The sequence below is a fragment of the Marmota monax genome, unplaced genomic scaffold (assembly GCF_021218885.2).
Source record: "Marmota monax isolate L192 unplaced genomic scaffold, Marmota_monax_Labrador192_F-V1.1 WCK01_AAM20220418_F8-fsc00017, whole genome shotgun sequence".
In the NCBI taxonomy this organism is placed as follows: domain Eukaryota; kingdom Metazoa; phylum Chordata; class Mammalia; order Rodentia; family Sciuridae; genus Marmota; species Marmota monax.
In genome coordinates, this window is record NW_026695241.1 from 24,929,881 (window position 1) to 24,946,081 (window position 16,201).

The 16,201-nt window shown below is 40.1% G+C and overlaps 1 protein-coding gene across 1 annotated transcript in view; it reads right to left on the minus strand.

Annotated features, from left to right (window-relative positions):
- Nucleotides 1-7,580, minus strand: part of Mettl3 (methyltransferase 3, N6-adenosine-methyltransferase complex catalytic subunit) — a 14,307-nt gene extending 6,727 nt beyond the window's left edge. Inside the window, exon 1 of the mRNA XM_046441078.2 lies at nt 7,291-7,580. Within this exon, the coding sequence (XP_046297034.1) occupies nt 7,291-7,390 (100 nt within the window). The 5' untranslated portion in view covers nt 7,391-7,580. The remainder of the gene's footprint in view (nt 1-7,290) is intronic.
- Nucleotides 7,581-16,201: the final 8,621 nt, after the last annotated feature.

Here is a 16,201-nt window from a genome sequence, read left to right on the forward strand (position 1 = left end):
GCACACTTAACAGAGTATAAACAAAATTCCTTCACTGGACAGAATTACACTGGTGATTATTAGTTTCTTGTAATTCAAAGATCCTACAAGTCTAATAAATTTAAATTTGAATTAAAATATTCCTATGGTAGAAGTACAGTAAAAAGTTAGTCTAGGACCAAATACTGACCTTGCCCCCCATCCCACTCCCACTCCTCTTGGGTTCCTTTTTTTTTTTTTTTTTGGTACTGGGCGTTGAACCCAGGGATGCTTAACCACTGAGCCACATCCTCAGCCCATTTTTTTATATTTTATTAAAGACAGAGTCTCACGGAGTTGCTAAGTGCCTCATTAAATTGCTAAGCCTGGCTTTGAACTCATGCTCCTCCTGCCTCAGCCCCAAACCTTTGGGATTACAGAGCTGCTGGGATTACAGCTGCTGGGATTACAGAGCTGCTGGGATTACAGGCATGTGCCACTTTGCAGCAAGGATCTTGAACTCATGAGCCTCCTGCCTTGATTTCCTGAGTCATTGGGATAACAGGTGTACACATCTGTGCTCAGGATTTAGCTTTCTTTCCTCAAGTTTTTTTGGTGCCAGAGTTTTGAACCCAGGGGTGCTCTACCACTGAGGTATCCCAGTCCTTTTTAAAATTTTTTATTTTGAGACAGGGTCTAACTAAGTTGCCCAGGTTGGCCTTGAACTTGCAATCCTCCTGCCTCAACCTCCCAAGTCACTGGGATTACAGATATGCACAACCACACCTGGCCTCTTGTGTACTATTAGTGAGAATATAAAATATGCTGTGGAAAATAGCATAGTGATTACTCAAAAAATTTAAAAATGTAATTACCATTTGATCCAGCAAATCCACTTTTTCTGGATACCTATCCCCCAAACTTAAAGTACGAACTTGAAGAAATATTCATACCCCCTGATTCAAAGCAGCACTGTTTACCATAGCCAAAAGATGGAAGTAACCCAAATATCCAGCTATAGTTAATGAACAAAATATGCTTCATAAAAGCTAGAAAAAAGGATTTTGAAAGTATTCATTATAAAGAAATGGTAGCCAGGAGGTGGACAGCACCAGCAATTTAGTGAGAACCTGTCTCAAAATAAAAACTAAGGGATTAGCAGGTCATGCTGGCTTCTGGCAGCCAGGGCAGCAGCCCAGGGCTAACTCTGCTACTCTTTCCACTCCCCCTGCTCTGAGTGACCCTGGTGGATTTGTGGGCTCTCTGACTCCACTTTCTTTCTTTTTTTTTTTTGGTATTAAAGACTGAACCCATGGACACTTTGCCACTGAGCCATATGCCCAGCCCTTTTTAATTATTATTATTATTTTTTTGGACTTGTTTTAGTTGTAAACAGGCCTTTATTTATTTATATGCAATGCTGAGAATTGAACCCAGTGCCTCACACATGCTAAGCAAGTGCTCTGCCACTGAGTCACAACCCCAGCCCCAGCCCTTTTTTAATTTTTGAGATAGGATCTCATTAAGATGCTGAGGCTGGCCTCAAACTTGAAATTTTCCTGCCTCAGCCTCTCAAATTGCTGGGATTGTGCCCACTTTCTTTCAAAATCACTGTCTGTTGGGCCCTTGAGAGCCAGAGGCTACGGGAGAGCAAAAACTGGCCTATAGCCTATGGCTGAGGAGTAGGGGAAAAGAAACAGGAGCCAGAAATCCCAAGGACAAATGCACCACTGCTAGTATGGAGATTGCCCTAAGGAAGCAAGCAAAGGCCCTGGGAATAAGACAAGGGCCATCAGATGGTTTTAATAGATCTGATCACTTGTTCCGAACTCAGATCACTGTGGTTATGACAGAACAGGAACCAATGGTGCCTGAGAGATTCAGTTGCAACTTGGTGATTTCTGGGAAGTCGGGGAGCAGCCTGTAGTACTCTCTGGAGAGCCAGACTTAGGCCCTTGAATCTTGCCAGTGGCTCACCCACTAGGTGGTGGAAGGCAGATAACAAGAGGACCAGTAGACAGGACCTAAAAGTCCCAAGCTTTAGGGAAATATGTGAGGTTGGAGCACCAGGACAATTCAGAGGGTTGGGGAAGGAGGTGACTTAAAACAAAAGGAAAAAAAAGGAAGACTAAAATAATAAAAAGGACTCGGGATAGGACTGGAGTTGTGGCTCAGTGGTAGAGCGCTCACCTGACATGCATGAGGCCCTGTGTTCAATCCTCAACACTACATAAAAATAAACAAACAAAATAAAGGTATTGTGTACAGCTAAAAAATAAATACTAAAAAAAAAAAAAAAAAAAGGACTCGGGATATAGTTCAGTGGTAAAGCGCACTGGGTTCAATCCCTACTAACCTCTCCCCACAAAAAGAAAAAAATGATAGCCAAGCATGATGGTGTGTGTCTTTAATCCAGCTGACTTGGAAGGCTGAGGCAGGAGAATTGCAAGTCTGAAGCCAATCTCAGCAACTTAGACTCTGTCTCAAAATAAAAGATTAAAAGGCATGGTGGTATTGTCCAAAGGTAGAATGCCCATGTTCAATTCCTAGTGCTGAAGAAGGAAAAATTATTTAGCCCACAGTTTTAGAGAAGGGAAGATAGGAAGGAAGGGAGTGAGGGTTGGAGGGAAAGAGGTTTACTGCTCACAATTTTGGAGACTGGAATATCAAATAGCAAAGCACAGGTTATTGGCTGGAACATTTGTGTATCTGCATCTTAACCAATTGGTTCCAAGTTTTCAATTATGAGATATGTCAATAACAGGCAATATCCCACCATGCCCAGCCTCATCTCTTTTCCTTATAAAGTAGTGTGTGTCCAATATTTATTTAGAGTTACAAAAACATACTAATACAAATGCCAAGCTAACAGTAGTGTTTCAATGAGTCTTTGCTCATAATATTTTACATTCATTAATGATATGGATGTATTTTAGTTCATTTTTTAAAATCCCTGTCTTTAAACATAGAGCTCAGTAATAACTACTTGAATATTAGATTTCAGTAATACTACAAAGCCACGATTATTAGGAAAATTTTTTAGTTCCTGTGAGAGAACTGAATAATCTAAATTTTATCAAGCTTTTGGTTACATATTATATGAACAAACTGTGATTAATAAACTAATAAAGTTGTGTTCCACAGTGTTTTCCTAAAAATCCTAAAAACCAAAGAAATATACACTTCGGAATAATCAAAACAAAGAGGACAGTGACACACTGATTAATTTATATTTCATCCCTATGTATTCCCATACAACCCCCCAAAATGGGTCAAAGTTCTGGGTCAGGAAATAATATCTGTTTAATTTCAACCTAAAAAATTCTTTTGGAATCTACAAGGTGAATATACAAGTCAAAATATTTACCTCTGAAAAAGAATATTTACATTCAAGGAAGAATACAATTTAAAATGATTAAACAGTTTAGCACTGGATGAAAGTTCCAAGGCTCTAAGTTTGGTTGAAACCAAAATGTGATTAATATAAAAGAAAAATAAAATACAATTTAAAATAACTAGGAGCAATTAGAATCATCCACCTAGGGCTGGGGATGTAGCTCTGTGGTAGAGCACCTATCTGGCATAATCAAGACCTGGGTTTGATCCCCAGCACTGCAAAAAATAAAAAAAGAAAAAAGAATCATTCTTCATCTAAAGAGTATGCATTTAGAAACAGAAACAGCATAAAAAGGTATGGTGAAGAACAATTAAAACCATAAAACAAACCACAAATAGAGGATGACTTGTCACAAAAAAAATGAAAGAGAACTACACAAAAAGTACATTAATACATTACACTGATTTAATAGTCTATAAAAATTAACATTGTAGGTCACTTTGTAGAAATGACTACTTGAATTGTCAGGTATCTTTTCCCAACTGCTATTGCTGAATGAAAAAAAAAAAATTATTTCATACTAAAGTTAGTAAATATCCATAGAAGAAATGTACTTACCCAAGGCTGTCACATTCTTCTATGCTGCAAAAGAGGCTCAGGGGACTAAAATAGTGATGGGTTCTCTAAGTGGAAAATATGGAGAGGTGACAAAACAAGACTATATTGCCTCTTACAGAAATGCCTAAATTGAAAAGTTAGTTAACTGACAGTGCCCAAATGCAGTATGGTAATTGTTGAGTTTTTAGTTATAACAAGAATGGAATATTAGCCCTTCTTTTATGCTAATAAAGCAACTCACTCATACAGCCTACATCTCAGTGCTGCATACCTGATGAACACTTGAAGGTCTTTGGCAGGCACAAAAACCCTCTACAGAACAGGTTTTTCTCTGACTTAATTATTAATACATCACCTACATACAATCTGTTTCTCTACAAAGTGGTTTTTTCAACACAAGTGAGCTTGCATGCAACTAGTAAATAAGGAAATGTTAGAATAACAGAAACCCTGGGCTGGGATTGTGGCTCAGAGATAGAGTGCTTGCCTAGCATGCATGAGGCACTGGGTTCAATCCTCAGCACCACATAAATATAAAATAAAGATTAAAAAAAAAATATATATATATATATATATATATATATCAGAAACCCTGTTTGCTCATACATGATTTTCTCATCATGTTAAAATTTTAAAGTGGTCAGGCAAATTTTCTCAAAGAAAATACTAGCAGGGTATGGTGGCACATGCCTATAATCCTAGCTACCTGGGAAGCTGAGGCAGGAGTATCGCAAGTTCAAGGCCTATTTCAAAATAGTTTTAAAACAGCGCTAAGGGCCAGGCTTGGTGGCACACACCTGTAATCCCATCAACCTGAGAGGCTAAAACAGGAGAATCAGAAGTTTGAGGCCAAACTTAGTGAGGCCCTAAGCAACTTAGCAAGACCCCGTCTCAAAAGATAAAAAGGGGGCTGGATTTGTGGCTCAGTGGTAGAGCGCTCACCTAACACATGCAAGGTGCTGGGTTTGATCCTCAGCACCAAATAAAAATAAATAAATAAAATAAAGGTATTATGTCCAACAGCAACTAAATATATATATATATAAAATAAAAAGGGTTGTGTGTGTGGCTCAGGGGTTAGGTACCCCTGGATTCAATTCCCAGTATCAAAATAAATAAATAAAATTAAAAAGAGCTGGAGCTAGGTGTGGTGGCACGTCTGTAATCCCAGTGGCTCGGGAGGTGAGACAGGAGGATCATAAGTCCAAAATCAGCCTCAGCAAAAGCAAGGTGCTAAGCAACTCAGTGAGACCCTGTCTCTAAATAAAATACAAAATAGGGCTGGGAATTCGGTTCAGTGTTTGAATACCCGAGTTCAATCTCCAGTACAAAAACAAAAACAAAAAAAGTAAAATTAAGCATTATTTTCTATATAAAATTAATATGGATAAAAGAAACTAGGGAGTCTAAGAAGTGGTGAACACTTGTAATTCCATCTACTTGGCAGGCTGAGGCAGGAGGACGGCCAGTTAGTGGGCAGCCTGGGCAACTTAGCAAGACACTGTCTCAAAATAGAAATAAAAAGGGTTGTAGCTCAGTGGTAGAGCACTTGCCTAGCATGTGTGAAGCACTGGGTTCGATTCTCCGCACCACATATAAACAAAAAAATAAAGGTCCATTCATAACCAAAAAATATTTTTTAAAAAGGGGGAGGGGGGTGAGGGGGAGCTGAGGATACAGTTTAGAGGTAAAATGGTCCTGGGTACAATCCCTAGTATCATAAATAAAAAAGGAAAAAGATTTTTAAAAATGGGAAACCAATGAATACAAAAACAAGAAAAAAAACAAAACACAGAGTAAACTGGATTTACCAGTCAGAGATATTCAAGTTTATATACCAACATGGGAATTCAGTAATTACTCTAAAGCTTGACTACTACTTATTCCCACATCCTATGTCTGCACTTCTTCCTTTACTATACTGCCCTCTTAACTTTTTATTAAAAAATAAGACAGTAAGACTAGGGATATAGCTCAGTTGGTAGAGTGTTTGCCTCGAATGTACAAGGAAGGCTCTGGGTTCAATCCCCAGCATCACCCAAAAAAAAGTAAGTAAATAAATAATAAAAATGTAAGTTCTACATAGCCCAAAACCAACTGAAGTGCCAACTTCACTATAATGGCTTCACTGTCTATACTAGATCTTATTCTTTCTTAACCATATAGCTTGGATCCATTCATTTGAATCTTACATATGATATTGTGTTTCTTACTTTTCCAGTACTAAGAGATAGAACCCAGAGGCACTGTACCACTGAGCTACATCCCCAGCCCTTTTTATTTTTTGAGTCAGGGTCTCCCTGTCCAGGCAGTCCTTGAATTTTCAATTTTTCTACCTCTGCCTTCCGATTTGCTGGGATTGCATGTTTGCTTCTGACTTTTTATTAGTATCTATCCTTGATTCTCAACTATATTTTAAACTCCTTGAGGGCAGCATCTTATTTTTATCTAACTAGACTCATGAAAACACTGTAATATTAATTAATTAAGCAATATTAATCATGGTGTGAAAATCCTGCCAGTACATCTTCTGATCTAGGTAGCAGAATATGAGTACCTGAACCTAATCAAAGCAAGATTTAAAGATGGAGTTGACAATACTGATAGAAAATGGAACAAACTGCCACAAGGTGGTATGAATTCACTGTCCTCACAGAACTCTGCAATTGATTTGCCTTAAGTAATTTAAGGTCTGCGCTGGGGATGGAAGAAAATTAGGGTTGAACTTGAAAATCTCCAGTTACTTCAAGTTCAAGTTACTTCAAGTCATGACTGTCATAAGTAGGAAAGGAGAAATTTTGAAAACCAAAAACTAAATGTTTTCAGATTCTTGCTCGCTATGTAAATGTCAGTTTCCCTACTCTTTTAGCAACACCTACCTAGTTAGAGAGTACCCTGTGCGGGTCACTTAACTGTGGGCACAGTGGATGAAAGTGAGCACAGTCCTACTCACTGTACCTATAGTCAAAAAGAAACGACCGCTTTCGTGCAGTCTCTCTATAACCGAAGGAAGAACAAAGCACCATAGTAGCAACAAAAAGGGGGGCTTGCTACTACGCGGGACAGAAGACTAAAGGACCTCGCAAAGGCGATATTCTCACATACTTAAGAGGAGTGGGAAGTTGGACGAGGGAAGAGATCCCGCGTCGGTTCGGTTTGTTAGCTAGAGGAAAAAGGCCCGGGGTGGAGAGGAAGTGCGAACTGCCTGCAGGAGAATGACGGTCTGTGTGGCTGAAAGGGAGAAAAGGATGCCAATGTATGAGGCATCAGAGAAACGGCCGCTGGGCAAGGACGCTGACTCCGGAGCTGTGTTTTTCTCCAGGGCCCTCTCCCTCCCTCCCTGGCCAAACCTGGCCCCCGACTGCCCCGCGCCTCACCCAAGTGCCCCGAGTCCTGTTTCCGCCTCCGCTGCAATCTCTCCCGAAGCGAGTCCAACTGCTTCTTGTGGGCCTGGATAGAACTCCACGTGTCCGACATCCTGGTCTCGCAGCCCGGACTCACTCGAATCAGGCGCGGAGGACTAGCACCTCCCAGCCCTTGCTGGAAGATACATTCAATTCTCACGCGGACACCCGAAGACTAACCGGAAACAAATCCCTGGAGATTCACAAGTCCAAAGGCCACTTCCGGTTTCGCGATCAGGTGGGGAAGTTGCAATTAAAGCCACTTTAGGTGTTGACAGAATAGCAGATGTATTCCTTGTGAGGGCTCTTTTGTGCTTCCGGGCGCCATGAAGCTGTGCCTCCCATGTTGGTGCCTGGCAGAGCGGCCATGTTGCTTAGAGACGCGCATGCGGCCATGTTGAACAGTAGGAAATTAGTTCTGAGGGCGGACGTAGGCTAAGATAACGCAGTTAGTACTGCGCCTATGTCTTTTTAAAACGACCGCTAGTTCCTTTACAGTTTGGTACTAACACCTTTTTCATTGGAGGTGTGGTAGGTTTATGTTTCCATACATTCATTTCCACCACCCCCACACACACATCAAAAACACACCAAAAAAAAAAAAAAACCACCCTATTTCAGTGGTCTTCAGTCAGGGGTGGCGGGTAAGAATGTATACATATGGTGGGAGGTCGTTGGGCCCGCTGATGGAGTAGACATAAAAAGTCTAGAAATACATACTTTTACTTTATATATATTTTTACTTTTCTTACCTCTATAATTACTGCATGTAAATTATTAAAATGGGGTTTCTTAGGTTCTGATTTGCATTGAGTCTTATGGGAGCTACTTGAATGAGTGTGTTCAGCTGTGAAAATTGAGTCAAACATTTTGGTATGTGCACTTCTTTGTACTAAACTTTGCAGAAGGTGTATGTGGTGTTTTTTGTTTGTTTGTTTGAATTGTCAATGGACCTTTTTTCTTTATTGATATGTGGTGCTCAGAATTGAACCCAGTGCCTCACATATGCTAGGCAAGCGCTCTGCCACCGAGCCACAACCCCAGACCCTGTCTGTGTGTTTTAATTGGTGTTTTGAATGGAAACATTGGGAATCATTGATCTAATGTCCACATAATATCAAACACTGTCAGAAAAAAAAAAAAAGTTTGACAGTCATAGTTTGTTTTCAAAGAGTTTCTAGTCTGGTTAAGGTTTAGGATCCAACTTATTAATGAAGAACCATCTTTAAAGCACCCACTCCTCCCCCGCCCCACCCCCCGCCAGCATAGGCTTTTAAAAGTAAATGTAACGCCTGTAATTCCAGCGCCTCAGGAGACTGAGACAGGAGGATCATGAGTTCAAAGCCAGCCAGCCTCAGCAAAAAGCAGGTGCTAAGCAACTCAGTAAGACCCTGTATTTAATAAAACACAAAATTGGGCTAGGGATGTGCCCCTTTGTTTAATCCCTGGTAATTCCTCCTCCCCCCAAAAAAGTAAATGTAAATTGCATGCAGTGACCCACACCTGTAATCCCAGCAACTCCGTTGGCTGAGGTAGGGGGATCTCAAGTTCAAGGCTGGCATCAGCAACTTAGCTTAGGCCTTAAACAACTTAGGGAAAACCTGTCTTGAATAAAAAATAAATAAAAGACTTTTGGGTAAAGCTCAGTGGTAGAGCACCCATGGGTACATTCACAGTATCAAATAAATTAATTAAAAAGATCTGGGGCCAGGCGCAATGGCGCATGCCTGTAATCCCAGCTGCTTGGGAGGCTGAGGCAGGAGGATCACTAGTTCAAAGCCAGCCTCAGCAAAAAGCAAGGCACTAAGCAACTCAGTGAGACCCTGTCTCTAAATAAAATACAAAAAAGAGCTGGGATGTGGCTCAGTGGTCAAGTGCCCCTGAGTTCAACCCCTGGTGCAAAAAAAAAGTAAAAATTAAAAATAAATAAAAAGAGCTAGGGATCAGTGCAGGAGACAGCCCCTGGGTTCAATCCCCCAATACCACACAAAAATAAATATTTACTTATTTTGGGGCCTGGGGATTGAACACAGTGGTACTTTACCAGCCCTTGTTATTGTTGAGACAGGATCTCACCAAGTTGCTTAGGGCCTAAGCTGAGGTTGATCCTTGAACTTATGATCCTCCTGCCACAACCTCCTAAGCACTGGTATTACATATGTGTACATATGTAATATGTATTACATACCACACCTGGCTTAATTAAAAAAAAATAATAAATAAATATATATATATATATATATATATATATATATATATATATATATATGAGGACTCCAAGCCCAGATGATTTAGGAAGGCACTGGAAAGACTCAGGCTTAAAGTGACAGCTAGGGCTTCAGTAGGTGAAGCTGCAGGAGGGAATACCAAGCCAAAGACATGATGAAAACAAAGGTCTAGATTAAGGTAAGTGTGATATAAATTCTGCCAATCCAGATTAGTTGGGACATTAATATTTGTGCTTTAGAATATTAGGAGAAAATTTATCTTTCAGATCTGATACCAAATTGCAGAAGGTACATCTTACCTGAGTAAATTTATTCAGAATAAAAATAAATTTATTCAGAAGACAACAGGGAACATTTAGTGTTTGAGAATGGGAATGTTTTAAGATTAAGCTGGTATTTCAGATGGATTGAGGTGGGAAAGGAGGAGAATTTGGAGACAGGAAGAATAGTTAATAGTCTATTTTAGCTGATGAAAGGACTTTAATTCAATGCTATTTGCAGATAGTAATGAAAGGAAGGGTGAATATGGGGGGGCTATTTAGAAGTAAGCTACATGTATCCTAGAATGTGAGGGTTTCATCGATTTATTCAGAAAGTATTTATGCAGTGACTAACCACTCACTCACTACATGCTAAGTACTGTGAAGACTTAGTAGCGATCAAAATGTTCATTTTCATCTCCTGACTTAAGAAATTTACACTATCTTTTGAGAAGTGTAACTTTGTATGAGCATTTAAGTAGAAGACACAGAAGTGAATATGGGCTCACGTGGACACCTCTGGACATTTAATCATCAGGATTACTCTTAATTGAACGCAACGTACTATGTTCCTTAATTGAAATACTATTAGACAGTTGGCTAGCAAGAAGTTATGGAAGATTACTCAAGCAGACACCTCTACCTAAGGGTTTTTGTTTCCTTTAATAACCTGGATCTAACAATTAACCTCAGGAAAAGTTCACAGGTAATGCTTCACTTTTGTTCTTTAGTTTGGGTTGTATCCTGAGTGACCCTTTGTTTAGGCATATGTATTGTTACAGAGGTGAGATCATCCCATTATTGCTGTATTACAGCACTGTTAGAATTACTTATTCACAAACTTGGTTCTTGATACTATCACTTTGCATGAGTGTGTGTGTGTGTGTGTGTGTGTGAATGTGTGCACACTAGTGATTGAACCCAGAACTCATGCATGCTAAGCAGGTGCATTACTACTGAACCACATCCCCAGCCCCAAAATTGTTGTTCTTTCAAGGTCATTAACACACAGAAATGAAATATATAAAAAGTATGTACTAATAAGATTAATCTTTTTTTAAATATTTATTTTATAGTTGGACACAATACCTTTATTTCACTGATTTATTTTTTACGTGGTGCTGAGGATTGAACCCAGGGTCCCGTGCGTGTAAGAGGAACGCTGTACCGCTGAGCCACAACCCCAAGATTAACTAATCTTGATGGGGAACAAGAGTACTGAATATAACCTTGTAGAAGATGAAGAGGGTTGCCTGTAATCCCAACTACTTGGAGCCTGAGGCAGGAGGATCATAAGTTCAAGACCAATCTTGAAAAATTTGTGAAACCCTGTTCCAAAACAATAAGAAAGGGCCCGGAATGTAGCTCAGTGGCAAACCTCTGGGTTCCATCCCATCCCAGCACTATAAAAAATGGTTTGGGGGTGATTTCATCTTAAAGACAGAATTTTAAGATTGACCCTTAAACATCATAAGCATTATTGTCTAGGAAATTAAAGGTTTTCTAGTGGAGGACTTGCTAGAATTTCAGATTTGTTAGGTCTGGTCTGTCACCCATCATACAAAGGACTACAAAAAGGTAATACAAGGCTGGATTTGTGGCTCAGTGGTAGAGTACTCACATAGCACATGTGAGGCACTGGATTCAATCTTCACCACATTCAAATAAATAAAGGTATTATGTCCATCTACAACTAAAAAAAATAATAAAAAGTAGCACAGGTAGGTACTCTTTTTAAAAAAATTGTAGTTGTAGATGGACAGCATGTCTTTATTTCATTTGTTTTATTTTTACATGGTGCTAAGGATCAAACCCAGTGCCTCACACATGGTAGACAAATGCTCTGCCCCTGAGCTACAGCCCCAGACCAAGAAGTTACTCTTTTTTTTTTTTTTTTAAAGAGAGAGAGAGAGAGAGAGAGAGAGAGAGAATTTTTTAAATATTTATTTATTTTTTTTAGTTTTCGGCAGACACAACATCTTGGTTTGTATGTGGTGCTGAGGATCGAACCTGGGCCACACACATGCCAGGTGAGCGCACTACCACTTGAGCCACATCCCCAGCCCAAGAAGATACTCTTTTTAAAAAAAATTTTTTTTTTTAGTTGTAGTTGGACACTATACCTTTATTTTATTTATTTTTATATGGTGCTAAGGATCGAACCCAGGGCCTCACATGTGCTAGGTGAGCACTCTACCACTGAGCCACAATCCCAGCCCCCAGGTATGTACTCTTGAAAGTCAACCAAATCAAGGGCAGCTGCTAAAAATCTTTGCTTTCACATCAACTTTGGAAAATTTTTGGAAGCACAGGAAGGTCACTTAGCATGTTCTGCTTAAAGGATTTTTTTCTAGACTCATCATAACAAGTTTGCTGCTCAAAAGAAAACCACTGTCTGCCCACACTTGGCCACTCTACATTTAGAATCCTAAGCAGTGTGGTGAAGGAGGGCAACAACATCTAGCAAAGAGTGTGAGCCTAATTGTGAGCAGATAAGCGCTGCATACATTTTACATTTTAACTATTTCTCCTGTGTGCTGTGGAAGATTGGTTCCAGAGTTGGCCACAGTAATGCCTCCTATTCCTCATTCCTTTATGCAGTATGACTTTGTCACTCTTCTTGTCAAGTTTATTTCCCCTACTATTGAATCTGAGCTGGCCTTCTGACTAGTCACAAGGTGGCATACATGATAATGCCCTAAGCCTGGACCCTCACAGGCTTTGCAGTTTGTTTTTGCCTTTTGGGGGTTAAGCCTTCATGGGAGTTCAGTTACCATCATAGACCCTAGGGGTTGAAAGACTACAAGGAAACTGAATGTAATCCCAGATGCCTGTGAGGAGGCAAGATTGCAAGACTGAGGTCAATAATGGGCGAATTTAGCAAGACCAAGTTTCAAAATAAAAAAGAGAACTGGGGATGTGGCTCCGTGGTTGAGTGCCCCTGAACAAAATCCATGGTACCAAAAGAAAAAGAAAAAAAAAATATAGCCCTCCACCCTAGGGGCTGGGAGTGAGGCCACAAATCCTCCAACCCAAATCAAAGCTGCCTGAATGAGCACAGTTCTCATCACATGGGGCATAGCCAGCCATCCTAGCAGGGCCTGCCCAAGGAGTCCACGGAATCATAAATAAATACATTATTTAAGTCACTGGGTTCTGGAATGGTTTGTTACATAGTAATGAATTACTGGAATCGTCACAGTATTGACCAAATGATGAATACCTTATTTGGTTCTCTGGCAGAATGTTTTTGTTTTCCTTAAATCTTGATCATACCCATTTTTTTAACTATATGCCTGAAGCAAAATGCCCTTTAGGATTAGTCAATTTGTTCATATCCCACCCTCCTACTGGGGATTGAACAGAGGTGCACTTACTTTGCTACTGGGTTATATCCCCAGACCTTTTTATTATTTGAGACAGAGTCTCGCTAAAGTATTGAACAAGTTGGCCTTGCCAAATTGTGATCCTCCTGCCTCAGCCTCCCGAGTAGCTGGTATTACAGGAATTCACCCCTGCACCCAGTTAATCTACAATTACTAAATAAGGTTAGAAACGAGAACTATAAAGGGAAGTCAAAGTGGGCTCTGAGAGTAAAACTAGTGAAATCTGGTTGGGGATCAGGAGATAATGTTTGTTGGTTGACTCAATTCCAAGGATGGTAATTGGAATGCCGGGTGCAGGAATTTATGAGAGACAAAAATGCACCAATTAGAATCTGGGAAACCAGTGCAGTGGTACATGCCTGTAATCCCAGGAACTCAGGAAGACTGAAAGTTCAAGGCCAGCCTCAGCAACTTATCAAGAAGGACACTGTCTCAAAATTTAAAAATAAAAAGGAGTGGGGATGAAGTCAGTGGTAAAGTGCCCTCAGGTTCAATCCCCAGTACCAAAAAGAAAAGAATCTGGGTCTTTTTCAGGAGTGAAACAAAATGAATTCTGAGCAGCAAATGTTGAGACAGGAATAACAAGTTTTATTGGAGAATAACCCCTAAAAAAGGAAAGGCAGGAGAAAGTGGAATTGGGCAATGAGATCTGTCAGACCTCGATGTCCAGTGGGGAGTTCCAGAACAGATTTCTCATAAAGAGGGATGTCCCATGGAAATGCTAAGCTCTTGTTTCTTGTACCTTGTTCATTAAAAACAAAAACAAAAACAACAACAAAAAAAAAAAAACAGGGATTGAACCCAGGGGTGCTTAACCACTGAGCCATATACCCAGTCCTTTTTTATATTAGAGACAGGGTCTCACTGAGTTGCATAGAGCCTCGCTAAATTGCTGGGGCTATATTTGAACTCATGATCCTCCTGTCTCAGCCTCCTGAGCAGCTGGGATTACAGGCTTGCATCACCATGCCTGGCCCCTTGCTCAATTTTTAACCAGGGTCTGGAATAGTGGTACAGCTATACTTCATCTGCTAAGGGTTGGGGGATGTAACTCAGTAGTAGAGTACCCCTGAGGTCAATCCTCAGTTCAAGGGGTGGATTGGGGTGGGGTTAGCAGTGAACAGATCAACTAATCCTAATGAGGATTTTGCTTTTGGTCATATAGTAAAACAATGAGATTGTAGCTAGCCAGTTTTCTTGAAGGGGCATCTTGAAAGAAACACATCTGTGTCTGACAAAGAATTATGGATCTTATATATGTTCTTTTCTTTTTTGGGGGATAGGGTGGGGTATGAGGGATTGAACTCAGGGGCACTCAAACACTGAGCCACATCCCCAGCCCTATATTGTATTTTATTTAGAGACAGGGTCTCACTGAATTACTTAGTGCCTCACTTTTGCTGAGGCTGGTTTTGAACTCACAATCCTCCTGCCTTGGCCTCCCAAGCCACTGCACCCAGCTTATGTAGGTTCTTAAATGGTAACTGCATTGGTGGGTTGTATGAATGAAGTCAGTTACTATATTTCAGAGTGGTTATTATGAAAGACAAATTTAAGAGAATTGTACATCCCCTGCCCCTTCTCCAACATTGGATTATGAGTTAATTATCTCCCTTGCTGGGATTTGACAGAACATTGTTCATAACTGTCATAGTGCTTATTACCACCACGTGAAAATATCTCCTTACATTCTCTCTCCTCCTACACAGATCCCTAAGGGCAGAAGTGTTTTATTTAACTTTGTACCTAACAAATGCTGGGCTGATGAAATAGGTAAATACTCAAAAATAAATGAGAAAAGTAACTATCTCTTGGGAAAGGGAAGGCACTGCAGAATTATACTATGTATGAATATATCACAATGAATTCCACTTTAATGCCTAACTATAATGCACAAGTTTAAAAAACAGAAGGAATACCAATAGAGAAAGGTGATAAGGGGGAGGGAGAAGCAGCAGCACAGGGGTAGTACTGGGGACTGAAATAGGGCAAATTGTGCATTTATAAATATGTCAAAATGAACCCAATTATGTAAAACATATAGCACTAATAAAAACAAATGAAGCTATCACTTGCTTTATATAAGTCCTGTTATTACATGTAAAGTAAATGTACAAACTATGTTTATTTATATACTCATTCCAACAAGTTAATTCAGCTTCCAAATAGGTGATGCAGTGAGAAGTAATTGACAGTGAGAAATGTTAAGTCTGAAGGTGGGGACAGAGCCCACTACCTTAGATCAAAACTAAAGGCTCTAAGAGGAATAAATTAAGAAGTGAAGAGGGGAGTGGGGGAAAGAAAGAAAAACTGTCAGGTAAGTTAATGAGAAAAGAAAAACCAGGACATGAGAGGGAAAAGAATGCATAGCAGACAGAGGGGAAAATAGAGTAGAGCTGTGAAAGGGAGCAGGGAGGAAGGCTTAGAGCTGCACTGCTCCAGGAAGTCTCCATCAATAGAATCCTCACTGACAGCTGTCACCATAATGGGAACTGGCACCTAAAGAGGGGGCTGAGTCTGGTTTAATTAAATAGCATTATCTATGTCCATTGGGGGTGGGGAAAAGAATGGAAGGATTCGTAACCTACCTCTTTCCATAGAAAGGAAAAACAGCTTTGCCAGGAATTAAAGAGAGTATTTTCTTCCCCAATCGACTTTCCAAGAGCCCCATGTGTCCCTATTCATGGTATATGTTCAAAGGGACCTGTTCTGCTCTGGTGGGGGTAACTAGAATCAATTATCAGTTCTTTACCTTGAACTGAAGAAAAGGTTTACTCACCTCTTTCCATCTTTCCACAAGTACCATGTAGCAGGATGGATCCTTGATGTAGCAGGAAGCAAGCACCATCCTTGATCACTGGAAATAGCGCCAAGGCTTCATTCTGCCCACGTGGGCTCTTAATCCAACTTTGCCACCAGTTGAACAAATGACATTGGGCAAATGGTTTTATTAGTTTAATCTCTTCGGCACCAAGATTCAGTGATATGATCATCTAACTAAGGAAAATTA